The 14,073-nt window shown below is 45.6% G+C and overlaps 2 protein-coding genes across 4 annotated transcripts in view; both read right to left on the bottom strand.

Annotated features, from left to right (window-relative positions):
* LOC311008715 (caskin-1) overlaps positions 1-3,079 on the bottom strand; it is a 29,909-nt gene extending 26,830 nt beyond the window's left edge. Inside the window, exon 1 of one of the 3 annotated variants that reach the window (XM_084002547.1) lies at positions 2,507-3,079. In XM_084002547.1, the coding sequence (XP_083858673.1) occupies positions 2,507-2,600 (94 nt within the window). In that variant the 5' untranslated portion in view covers positions 2,601-3,079. The remainder of the gene's footprint in view (positions 1-2,506) is intronic. The other 2 variants (XM_084002548.1, XM_084002549.1) reach the window with 2 other exon arrangements.
* Positions 3,080-6,157: 3,078 nt separating this feature from the next.
* On the bottom strand, positions 6,158-9,314 carry LOC311008734 (suppressor of cytokine signaling 1-like; the record flags this gene model as incomplete). Its single annotated transcript, XM_084002577.1, has 3 exons — positions 6,158-6,805; positions 7,232-7,419; positions 9,051-9,314. The coding sequence occupies 3 exons, from the start codon at positions 9,312-9,314 to the stop codon at positions 6,481-6,483; spliced, it is 777 nt and encodes a 258-aa protein (XP_083858703.1). The 3' UTR covers positions 6,158-6,480.
* Between the last annotated feature and the right edge of the window lie 4,759 nt (positions 9,315-14,073).

Raw genomic sequence — 14,073 nt, 5'->3', positions numbered from 1 at the left:
ACATGTTAATGAGTGAGCTGAGAAATTGTGTTTCTGTGTTTCTTTTCTCTATCAGATGCGTATTTAAGCTGTATTTCTGGCGTTTTGTCACATATTGGTGCCTATTTTCATTCCATTTCTGCCGTATTTGACAGTGTATTTGTCCTATTTTGAAAGTATTGTGACTGGATTTGACATTTTAGGGGGGTTGATATGCTCTTTATGTGGGGTTTTATTTGACATTTAGAAATAGAGAGGAAACTAAAGAAGCAATCGTGGCAAAAGAGACAAGAAATATAGATCCCACTGTGAAGTTCAGTGCTGGTGAGCAGATTTGGATGCCTTTAGACAAAACCACCTGTTTGCAGTCTTTATGCTAAGCTAAGCTAACGGCTGCTAGCGCTGATTACATATTTCCCAAAATGCCTAAGTACTGCTTTAGTTTGATGGCGAAGATGACATGCGATGGCGAAGGAGGGCGTGGCCTCGCGCCTTCCTGTCACCACTTCACTTCCTTAAAAATACCTTCATCCAATCCTGTCCTTATCACAAACAAACGGTGCAGCCACGCCCCCTCACCTGCTGCCCCGAACACCATCACTGTTGATTGCAGCGCCGCGCGTCACATGACCAACACCTGACTGTCTGCGAGCACGCCGAGGCGTTTGTGTGTGTGATTCTCCAGCAGAGAAACCTGGCTTCCTGTTTAATTATTCACACATAAACCTGGATTCATGCAGTCAGTCACACACACACACACACACACACACACACACACACACACACACACACACACACACACACACACACACACACACACACACACACCTGCCATAACTCACCCTTCAACCTCTCTCCATCACTTCCTGTCTCGTCGCATCCCCGTATTCATATCTCGTAGTTCCTCTCCTTCTGTTCGGCACTCACTCTTTTTCTCTCCCATTCTGGCCGTTCTCCTCCTCACCCCTCACGTCCCTCCTCCCTCCTCCCTCACCCTCCTCCCTCCTCCCCCTTTCTCTTTGTCAGTGTGCAGTGGACTGAGCACTCAGCGCTGATCTGTTCTGGCATTTGAGGAAAAGCATTTTACTTTTCCGTGGCACTGCTGGAATGTCCAGAAACAAACACATGAGAGGAGGGAGGAGGTGAGGAGGAGAGGAGAGAGGACAGGAAAGGAGGGTGGAGGAGACGAGGATATGGGCGAGAGGGGGAGAGGAGAGGAGAGAGGAGGAGTGGAGGAGGGAAGAGGGGAGAACAGATGATAACATGGAAAAGGAAAGGAAAGGAGGGGAGAGGGGACAAGGATGGAGGAGAGAAGAGGGGAGGAGAGAGAAGAGGAGAGAAACAATGATAAAAGAGGAGAGGAGAGTAGGGGGCGAGACAAGGAAAGAGGAGAAGAGAAGAGAGAGGACAGAAGGGGAGAGGAAAGGGAAGGAGGAGAGGATAGGAAACAAGAGGAGAGGAGAGGACAAGGGTGGAAAAGAGGAGACAAGGGAAGAGAAAAAGGAATGTAGGCAACAGGAGGAGAGACGAGAGGTAGCAGGAGGAGAGGAGAGGAATAGAGAGAGGAGGAGAGAGGGGAGAAGTAGAGAGGAGTAGATTGGAGGAGATAAAGTAGTGAGTAGAGCACCGAGAGGGGCCTGGTGATGAAATGGGAGAGAAGGAGAGTAGAGAGGAGAGGAGAGGAGGAGAGAGGAGGAGGTAAAGTAGTGAGTAGAGCACTGAGAGGGGCCTGGTGATGAAATGGGAGAGGAGGAGAGGAGATTCAAGGCTGTAATTGAAATCTAATTATCACCTCAAGTCCCAGCTGACTCCACGTCAACACACACACACACACACGCACACACACACACACACACACACACACACGCATGCACATGCGCGCCACATATGTGCACATGTCTGCACGTGTTCACGTAGATCATCACATTATTACCACCAACATCTGGCATCTTCACACACCACTAATCCCCCCGTCCCGAGAGCAGTAGGACCTCTGTGTACTTCTACCTCCCACTAATACTCACATCCTCTCTGGTGTGCACACAGATTTTTGTGCATTCATGCAGACACACACACGCACGCACACACACACACACACACACACACACACACACACACACACACACACACACACACACACACACACACACACACACACACAACACACACAAATGGTCAATGGTGGCGAATGGATGACAAGCATCCTCCTAATTTCTAATTTCATTCTGATGACTGTCCTCACACATGTGCAACGTCATCACATTCACACATTCAACGTCATAGCACACACACAAACACACACACACACACGCACACACACACACACACACACACACACACACACACACACACACACACACACACACACACACACACACACACACACACGCACAGTGCACCATTTAGCCTAAATGGCATCACATTAGATCTAGCCTGCACTGTCCTGACCTGGTAATGACGGGTAGTGCGCGTGTGTGCGTGTCTGTGCGCGTGTGTGCGTGTGACAGGGGGATGGTGGGATACTGACTGGCTTTCCCTGGCCGAGGTCTCTGGAGAAGCCGCTGAGCTGTCAGCAGGTCCTCGGTCTTCACGGCCTGGAGCAGCTCCTGGTCCTTCCCCATGTCCCGTCCGTCCCGTCCGTCCCGCCCCGGTCCTCCCGGTCCGCCCGGTCCCGCGCTCTGAGCGCCCCTCTCTCCTCCGTTAATCCGCTGCTACATCCTGCCGCCGCTCCGGGCCTGCCTCCCGCTGGAGCTGAGGCGCGGAGGGACGGATGCTGCCGGGAGTGGGATGCTCCGATTCGGCCAGGAGTCCAGCGGACGTTCCGCCCTATGCCTCCCTCTCCACGCGGTGCCGTTCACCGTCACCGACCCCCTCGCGCTCCGCCGCGATGCTCTCCGGCCGCGCAGGAGCACGCTCTCGACAGATTCCACCGATTCTACCCGCGTGACGATTTCACCGGCTCTGACGTGCACGCGCGGCGGAGCTCGAGCGCCCTCCTATACACTGGGTCAAATCTCACGAGCACCTCAATCCGCAGAATGACACGCACGAGTCGCTGATGTCTCACGTGTGACCGCTGTTGCCGCCGCGGCGCTGGACCAGCTCGCTCCAGCAGACCCCCCCCACACACACACACACACACGCACGCGCGCGCACACACACACACACGCATTCACAGTCACATATGGCATTACATAAACATGAGCTACACCAGTGCGCGCCCCTCTCCAGCGGTTGTAATCCCAGTCCGCGTGTCTGCGCGCGCGCGCGTGCGTGCGGACGAGTCAGGAGAGGTCGTTTGACATAATAAAATTGTAGGTCGCGTGCAAGAGGTGCACTCAGAGCGCGGGACAGTGGGAGTCCGGGCTCGCGCGGACCCACGAGACATTCAGCGGCATCACAGAGAGGAGATCAATCAAACTCTCTAATGATTTTATAATACATGTTTCTACGTCACTCTGATGCATTTTATAGTCATATAATATAATATAATCGCCCTCACTTTGAAGTGTTGTTTTAAGGTGCCGCCTCTTTGTGCCACACTAGTGATGGCTTTTACGTCAACATTGTTTAAGGTTAATGAGGCAGGGATGATTCGGGGACAGGGGAAAGCGTGTGTGTGTGTGTGTGTGTGTGTGTGTGTGTGTGTGTGTGTGTGTGTGTGTGTGTGTGTGTGTGTGCGCGTGTGCGCGTGTTTGTCCCTGGTGCAGGGCTAATTTCGACTAAAGGGGCCACTGGCAGTCAGATTGAGGACAGGAAGTGGGACAGATGACAGGGAGACAGGAGACTGCTACTCAATCACACGGTGTGTATGTGCATGCTGCATGGATGTGTATTAGATAGTTTTCAGCCCCCCCCCAGAATAATAAAAATAGGTGTGTGTGTATATATAATATATACACTCAACAAAAATATAAACGCAACACTTTTGTTTTTGCTCCCATTTTTCATGAGATGGACTTAAAGATCTAAAATTCATTCCAGATACACAATATTACCATTTCTCTCAAACATTGTTCACAAATCTGTCTAAATGTGTGATAGTGAGCACTTCTGCTTTGCTGAGATAATCCATCCCACCTCACAGGTGTGCCACATCAAGATGCTGATCTGACATCATGATTAGTGCACAGGTGTACCTTATACTGCCCACAATAAAAGGCCACTCTGAAATGTGCAGTTTTGTCTCACAGCAAAATGCCACAGATGCCACAAGCATTGAGGGAGCGTGCAATTGGCATGCTGACAGCAGGAATGTCAACCAGATCTGTTGCTCGTGCATTGAATGTTCATTTCTCCACCATAAGCCGTCTCCAAAGGCATTTCAGAGAATATGGCAGTACATCCAACCGGCCTCACAACCGCAGACCACGTGTAACCACACCAGCCCAGGACCTCCACATCCAGCAGGTTCACCTCCAAGATCGTCTGAGACCAGCCACTCAGACAGCTGCTGAAACAATTGGTTTGCATAACCAAACAATTTCTGCACAAACTGTCAGAAACCGTCTCAGGGAAGCTCAACTGCATGCTCGTCGTCCTCATCGGGGTCTTAACCTGACTCCAGCTCGTCGCCGTAACAGACTTGAGTGGGCAAATGCTCACATTCGATGGCGTCTGGCACGTTGGAGAGGTGTTCTCTTCACGGATGAATCTCGGTTTACATTGTTCAGGGCAGATGGCAGACAGCGTGTGTGGCGTCGTGTGGGTGAGCGCTTTGCTGATGTCAATGTTGTGGATCGAGTGGCCCATGGTGGTGGTGGGGTTATGGTATGGGCAGGCATCTGTTATGGACGAAGAACACAGGTGCATTTTATTGATGGCATTTTGAATGCACAGAGATACCGTGATGAGATCCTGAGGCCCATTGTTGTGCCATACATCCATGAACATCACCTCATGTTTCAGCAAGATAATGCACAGCCCCATGTTGCAAGGATCTGTACACAATTCTTGGAAGCTGAAAATGTCCCAGTTCTTGCATGGCCAGCATACTCACCGGACATGTCACCCATTGAGCATGTTTGGGATGTGCTTGACCGGCGTATACGACAGCGTGTACCAGTTCCCACTAATATCCAGCAACTTCGCACAGCCATTGAAGAGGAGTGGACCAACATTCCACAGGCCACAATTGACAATCTGATAAACTCTATGCGAAGAAGATGTGTTGCACTGCATGAGGCAAATGGTGGTCACACCAGATACTGACTGGTTCTGAGTCCCCAGACCCCCAATAAAGCAAAAAAAAATGCACATTTCAGGGTGGCCTTTTATTGTGGACAGTCTAAGGCACACCTGTGCACTAATCATGATGTCAGATCAGCATCTTGATGTGGCACACCTGTGAGGTGGGATGGATTATCTCAGCAAAGCAGAAGTGCTCACTATCACACATTTAGACTGATTTGTGAACAATGTTTGAGAGAAATGGTAATATTGTGTATCTGGAATGAATTTTAGATCTTTAAGTCCATCTCATGAAAAATGGGAGCAAAAACAAAAGTGTTGCGTTTATATTTTTGTTGAGTGTATATATGTGGTGGAAGTCAGTGCACTCGGGGCTGTAACCCCCAAACTGGGACATCGGCTCCAGCAGAGTCCAGGATCAACATCCGAGAGTCCAGTCCTGGGAAAGCTGGAGGACCCAAGCTTGAAGGTGGAAACACAAGACCGCCCATGCAGGGTGAGTGGCACATTTATATTTATATATATATATATAATAAAATAACATATGGATATATCTTCTTCTTGGGTCTTGGGGAAATTGTTTTGTTTCCTCTTGTGTAAAGGTGTGTGAGGTTCACTGGAATGCAGCAACTTTCTTCACTTTGATCAACAGCCAACGTGCACTTATGTGTCATTTCCTGTTCATAGAAAACAATAAAGTATGTGGCTTTGTGCTACAAAACCAGTTAACTCTAAATTATATTCATATATTATATATGATATTATAAGACTTGTTTCTTTCTCATGAAATCAGGCTTTTGTGCAATCATCGAGAGAAACCGACCTTTTCTGAGATCGTTGACCCGTTGTGTCCCGAGAAACGACTCATTGTCCTGAAATAAGGAGATAAGTAACTCACGATGCAAGATAACAGGATTAAAAACAGAATCACAACCTCGGGACTTCCGTTTAAAACCCGGGAAATAGGAAAGAAAATATCAGACGTTGCTTCCTCATGTGGCCACAAACCAAAAATATACATTTTATTATTTAACACCAACATTTCAGCCACAACATGATAATATGTCAGCTTTTTATGTTTGCCCTCTAGTGGCCAAACATCAGTTAAAACTGCAGCAAATACATTCATGGACGTTACAACAGATATGTACCATGAAGTCAGCGGTGCAGCCGTCACACAAAATAAAAAAACGTCCACTTCAGAACAATAATGATAACATGTACCATGAGTACTGCAACATGATAATCACCCTCAAACAAACACAGTATGTGTGTTCTTTATAATAATCTAAAAGAAATAAAACATGGTGTCTATATACAGAAGGGGTAGGCGTGGACATAGTCTTTCACTCGAGGGCTGACTCCAGGTAAGCTACTGATATCTCCGGCTCCACACAAGCCCATGACGGCCCTCCGGCACATCTGCTGGAGGCGCTCCGGGCGCTGGTGGCGGTACGGCGCCGTCAGCTTGCAGGACGAGCTGGTGTAGTAGGTGAGCAGGGCGAAGAGCGACGCGAAAGTCCTGTGGCTGCCGTGCAGACCGAAGAGCAGGTTGCTGAGCTGGACGCGGACGCTGGTCGGCCCGTCGTCGCTTTGGTAACTCAGGGTGAAGAAGACATCCGGCTGCCCGCTGTCTCTGCAACACACGGCAACATGCACGGTCACGTGACGCACGTTTGGAACATGGGACGAGTAGTCACCTTTGAGGTGCAATGCATTATGGGTCCCAGTCACCCAGGTGATTGACCCTGTATATTCATATATGCTATTTTGACCTAATGGTGTTTAACTAAAACAATAGGTAGAGAAGGCTCCTGACAACAACACGAAGTAGCAACGTTGGTCACTTGTACTGTAGTTTCCAGACTATTGAGCACACCTGAATATTGTATATAGTAGGAGGAAGTACAACCATTCATGTTCTGAATTGCTATTAGTAAAGATTGAGAATCGGTTGTACTTTTTTTGTGTGGAGTACTTGATGCGGCCCAGCCTCACCCAGACTCTACCTGCAGACAGAGTCGAGTCTGAGCCCCTGGTCTAGACCTCCCTGAGGATGTACCTGATGAGGAAGGTGCCCGGCGGCGTCCGTACCAGGGCGTGGTGCGCCTCCTCCATGGTCATGGAGCCCCAGTAGTAGCCGCTGTGCTGCAGCTGCTTGTACGTGTGCTTCACCAGCCGGTACTCGGCCTCGCTGCTGAACGGACGGAGGTGTGTGGGGAAGCTGTCGGCATCCGCTGCACCGTCACCCTGCAGCAGGAAGCAGCAGAAACACATTCTGTTCATGAAGAATGAATAGTACTGTGGTACTTTGAGGTACCTTTACTCTCTATGTTATGCTACTTCTACTTCTACTCTCCAGTACAGTTATTTAGAGCTGGCGTTACTTGATACTTTGCAGATTAAGACTACTTCTACTACAGACTACTTCTACTACAGACTACTTCCACTACAGACTACTTCTACTACAGACTACTTCCACTACAGACTACTTCTACCACAGACTACTTCTACTACAGACTACTTCTACTACAGACTACTTCCACTACAGACTACTTCTACCACAGACTACTTCTACTACAGACTACTTCTACCACAGAATACTTCTACTACAGACTACTTCCACTACAGACTACTTCTACCACAGACTACTTCTACTACAGACTACTTCTACTACAGACTACTTCCACTACAGACTACTTCTACCACAGACTACTTCTACTACAGACTACTTCTACCACAGCTACTTCTACTACAGACTACTTCTACCACAGACTACTTCTACTACAGACTACTTCTACTACAGACTACTTCTACTACTGACTACTTCTACCACAGACTACTTCTACTACTGACTACTTCTACTACTGACTACTTCTACTACAGACTACTTCTACTACAGACTACTTCCACTACAGACTACTTCTACCACAGACTACTTCTACTACAGACTACTTCTACTACAGACTACTTCTACTACTGACTACTTCTACTACAGACTACTTCTACCACAGACTACTTCTACTACAGACTACTTCTACTACAGGCTACTTCCACTACAGACTACTTCTACTACTGACTACTTCTACTACAGGCTACTTCTACTACAGACTACTTCTACTACAGACTACTTCTACTACAGACTACTTCTACCACAGACTACTTCTACTACAGACTACTTCTACTACAGACTACTTCTACCACAGACTACTTCCACTACAGACTACTTCTACTACAGACTACTTCTACCACAGACTACTTCTACTACAGACCACTTCTACCACAGAATGCTTCTACCACAGACTACTTCTACTACAGACTACTTCTACTACAGACTACTTCTACCACAGACTACTTCTACTACAGGCTACTTCCACTACAGACTACTTCTACTTATGACTACTTCTACTACAGGCTACTTCTACTACAGACTACTTCTACTAAATACTACTATATATATATATATATATATATATATATATATATATATATATATATATATATATATATATTTATATACATATATTTTTACTTGTATACTATGTTTATATACTCTTTATTGATGAGCACATACTTTCTCTTTCTTCCTAACTCTTATGGAGTGATTGCAGCTGTATCATTTCCTGTGTGTTTTGATTCAGATCAATCATTTAAAAACTACCATGAAGCCGTTCAGGTTGATATTAGCTCTACTTTTACCAGCTGCAGCATTAAAGCCACACTTCCTCAATAACAATCACAAAGTGTTTCTTTTACCACCGGATGTTAAATCAAGGAATCCCCCTGTTTGGTTTCTGACTTTATCTCGCTCCGGGCCACCTGTGCTCTAATAAAAAAATCCATATCCCAGAGCAATAACATCACAAACGTTGTGTCCTAACCTGGCACCAGTTCTCAGGGTCTTCCTGCAGGTTGAGTTTTTTCCAAAGCAGTAAATCCAGCTGCCTGTCTGTCGGCTCGTGGCTCTCTGTTGGGTGGACCCTCTCTGGGTTCTGGGCCGGTTCTGGTCCTGCAGGTGTCTCGGGGGGTGGACTTTGGTTCTGCGTCTCAGCTGCTCGGGTCTGTTTTCTGCTCGCTGCTTCATCCAGATCGTCTCTGACCATCCTACAAAGGAGAACCCTCCTCTCGGCCACCGTTTGAACCATTTCCTCCACTTTTTGCAGGCAGATCCTCCATCGCTGACTCCTTTCTGGTCGGTCATCTGGCGCTCGGTCCTCTTTCGGCCTCCATGCTACTTCTTATGTTTCACAAGAGCTTGAGATTGGAATAGAGATTCATCAACATCGTCACAAACGTGTGGAGGCGAGCAGAGGCAGGATCTGCTCAGACATCTGTCCTTGAAGGTCCGGCCAGAATCTGATGAGCTGAAATACAAAACAATATATATTTTCTTCCTTTCTTTTGCTGCTTATTTAATCATCCAGCAGTTACGGAGCAACCGTATCATTCATCAGTGTTTAGGGCTGCAAGAAATAATTATTTCCTTGTTTTTCTTTCTGGGCCCTAGTTTCATACACCAGGCAGTCGGGGCTCAGCGGACTTGCGCCGCGCCGACTGTGTGTCCGCCTGGACTTTGCAAGTTTCGTGCACGGCGCAGTCGGGCGCAGGCACATATGCGTGCCATCCGCCTTTGATCTGACAATCTATATAGATATAAATTCACGTGTTGATTCAATTAGTTGCATTAAATAGTGTTTGTTGTGATCATTTATTGCATTTAAATGTGCCTGGAACTGTGGAAACCTGCCTCTGAGGTCTTGGTGACGTGTACGCACTGTGCGCCTGTCGGCCAAACTGCCACTCCGCCAGCTGTAATTCGCCTTGCGCCAAAAGTAGACTAGGTTGGAGCTGGCGGGCTTTCGGTGAAGTCTCGGCGAGGCTTTTTGGCATGAAACTTCCGCTGCACCAAGCTGAATCTGTGACGCCTCCCCCTGCTGCGCCGCCACACCCATCTCGGCGCAGGCGATCCACCAAACTGCCAAACTGACCGTGCGCAAGGCTGCGCGGGTCGAAACTTGCATTGCGCCGGCTCCGCCACCCTGCGCTGCGCCACGAAACTAGGGCCCTCTCTCTCGATTACTTATTTGGCCAACTCGGATATATTTCATTAATAAATAAGAAACCAGAAATAACTCACATTTTTTAGGCTGCAATCAGAGAATTCTGTAATTTTTTTCTTTAAAGAAAATATGACTCAAACAGATGAATCAGATATCAAAATAGCATTTTTGATAACTGAACATTTCAGTTCTGTTTTTGGTCTCTGGAGGGAAACGCGTGTCCCTTAAGCTGCTAAATGCTGTTCGATGTTCACAAGCTCGGCGATAACGTCATCTGCCGGCTGTTTTAGAGATAATTCAACTGAAACCAGCCTGCTGGGCCGTAAAACCAGAGAATATGGTCACATGATTGATAATAAATCACATGTTGGTGTATCATCGTAAACTGTGAAGTTCTGATGTAACATATTTAATAACAGGGAAAAATACTTTCACTTCTCAGTCAAGCGAGACAAAGATGAGAAGAAAAAACAACTATTAGGATTTCCTTCCTGCACAAATTTAAACACAACTTCAGACCTGTTTAGTTCTGCTTTTAATGTGACTAATGCTGTTTGTCTATTCTATTATAACTGTGAAGCCAAGTCCAACCCGTTAGAATGCAAGTATGCAACTTCACTGTAGTTTTAAAACAAAACTATAATTATATAGGATTATATTACTATATTATTATTTCCAGAGCAAAGTCACAAAGTGCCTCGAAGTAAAAGATACGAGCAGCAGACTTTATGTACAAATGCAGCACAAAAATAGGTCTTAATATTGCTTTTCTAAGTAATTTACCTCTTTCTTTTCTGTTATGATGTCACATTTTGCTTTTATGTTTTAGAAGTGCTGTATAAATAACGTTTAATATTCAATATACTATCTATTACTTAGATCATGGGTCTTTTTACATCCTTTTTTCGTACTTTCTTTCCCTTTTTTGATAGTAACGGTCTGTTTGCGGTGAAGAGACATGTTTCCATCCCAGCACAAACCTTACAAACTGGATTAATCATCTATGTGTGAGGAGGAAGTGTGACGGTTTACAGTAAGTCGTGTATTTTCTACACATCTGTGCTGCATCACACTGGAGCTGAAATGAAACGATGACTACGAGGTTAACGTTCAGTTTCAGTTAAGGCTCATGCATCCATAGGGTGATTATAAATTAAAGCACTTTAAGGTCATTAAGTTCACAAACATTGCAACCAAATCCACAACGCGTGATATTGTGTGCAAATATTGATGCAACAAGTCAAAGTGCTAAAAAACGTGTCCTTAGTGATGATTATGGGATGAGGTGACGTGCGAATTAAATTAGAAATATGACTAATTAAAATAGCGTTACTAGTGATGCTCCAATACAACCCCAAAGAACGCCTTACAGTAGTCAGGGATTCTGGATTGTAGCTGTGCAGCTGATGAATGAATGACGGAATGCATGAATGCATTAATGAGTGAACTTACTTAGTAACTGGAGGTCAGTCAGTCTGGTGAAGCTTCTCCTCGGCAGCTCGCAGCTTCATGAGAAGAAAGCAGCTACTTTCGGTTTAAGTCGGTATCTGCGTGAGGCGGAGCGCGAACACGAGAACACCACGGGAACACGCTCAACTGGAACACAACAGGCTGACGTGTCATCACCGGCTGGGACGCGCGCGCCCCATACACACACACACACACGCACACACACAGAGGCGCACGCGCTCCCTTTCTCCAGCTGCGCTTTTGCTTTCACTTTGACCCGCCGATTCCCTTAAATCACGTGATCTTCAAGCAGCCCGCGTGCGTTCTATGTGAGCGCGCGTGCGTGTGTGTGTAAATGACCCTGTTTACCTATTTAAAAACGCATTTCAACCTTTTCATGTTTTGTTTTGTTTTTAAAACATGCTGACGTCATTTCAAGGTTTAATGAACAATACAGACACGGATTTTTTTCAAGCGTTTAACTCGAGTTTAGTTTTTTTGTAATAACAGAAATATGCAAAACACTTCCTGTCAAAAATAACGTGAAACTAAATGACGTGAACGTGTTCAGCAGAACAAACATCATTATTATGATATATATATCATAATTATGATGTTTGATCTGTATATATATATATATATATATATATATATATATATATATATATATATATATATATATATATATAAAAACAACTGCATATATATATGATCCCCAAACCCACAAAAAATAAGTCGTTTCCATAGGGCTAATGTGCTTTATTATTATCATTATTATTATTTATTTATATATTTTTAAGCTCCTTTAAGATTTTAAATGACTAAATAGAAAATAAATTCACTCTGCAAGATTAAAAGGTTTTCATTTTATTTATTTTATTTAAGAAACGTCACTAACACTCACAGGATTTTGACTTTTGAGTTATTGATCAGCTGATTCAACGATGGATCTCTAAAACTTACAGCATATTTAAAACATAAATCAAAGTTTAGTCGACTGAATGACCGAGAGTGCAGCTTGTCTTTTGAATGCAAATAATCGTAATAATCCTAAAACTCAGACATTATTTCGGTTTCATTGAATAAAAAATGAAACTTGAAGTGAAACGCTTGCAGATGCTGAGCCATGTCTGTAAAACCTGCATGTAGTCACGCCCTTCTTTAATCACAAACTGTTGTGTGAGATAATAAGTAAAAAGTGTAATGTGCCGTTTCTTAGCAACAGATAACTACACCCACTGATGCCATGGTAACCAGTGTGGCTTCTCATCATACAGAGTAACGATGAGTCGGGGTGTTTAATAAGCATTTATTAACAAGGTTGGATCGAAGCTTTGAGCTTCCAGACTCTGAGGTAGCGTCACGTTGTTTCCTTCTGTTTCTTCAGGTCAGAACTGATCTCCAGGGCGTTAAACGCGGCCGTCGGGGGCGTTGATGTCTCAGGCCGTGGAGCTGGACGCCTGCTTTGCTTCCCTGTTCTGCCTGTGCATCCAGTAGGCTGCTGCTGTGACAGCAAACATCCCGTAAGTAGCCAAGACACACTGGAAGAGAGCAGATACGGCTTAGACTGCAGGCGGAACAACTTTCAGTTCATAGTGAAGTGCATGTGTGTGTGTGTGTGTGTTATCTACATTTCTGCGGCCATGCAGGGTGTAGCTATTAAAGTGCTTCCTCCATCCAGTCAGTTCAACGGAAGCCGGGGCCTCGATGCCAAACAGCTGCCTCTGAAACACAACGATCCCCCCATCAAAACGTTGGTTTGAGGAGCTGATTGATCACAGGGGATGTAGTTTGTAAACATTTCATGTCACGTTAATTCAAATAAATCTTGCAAATAAGACATAAAAAAAAACAGCAAATAGGATAAACCACGTATGAAAATGAAAGTGAAAACTGTTAACCACAAAACCATATGCGACTTCAATGAAGGCCTGCGGCGGAGGAGGCGGAGCGGATACATGTGTGTGTGTGAATGTGTGTGTGTACCTGTGTGTGTGAATGTGTGACCGCAAGGTAAAGACTGTGCCTTAAGGTAGAAGTCGGTGCTCTGAATGTGTTATTGGCCCACATCAGACAGCCTGAGAGTCAAAGTGAATGTGAAACAATACGACGGGGACTCGAACCCACCGTGTGCCGAAAACAATCAGATGAGATCCTGATCTCTGACACACTCTGTGTCTGTTTGTGTGAGGAAGTGGAAACGCTGCACACAGCATCACTGCAGGACTTTTATCTCATGTTTTTAGTTATTTCATTTCCCATGGTTGTGTTATTAATAATAATGTGATACATGTTGGTCTGTTCTGGATGTTTGAAGCTGGGTGGGACGACGAGGCAGAACCGCGGACCGAACTGGTTTATGGGGGATTGAAATCACATTCACCACACGCTCTGA

Source organism: Eutrigla gurnardus (genome assembly GCF_963514095.1).
Source record: "Eutrigla gurnardus genome assembly, chromosome: 3".
In the NCBI taxonomy this organism is placed as follows: Eukaryota; Metazoa; Chordata; class Actinopteri; order Perciformes; family Triglidae; genus Eutrigla; species Eutrigla gurnardus.
This window is presented reverse-complemented; position numbering and strand designations above follow the sequence as displayed.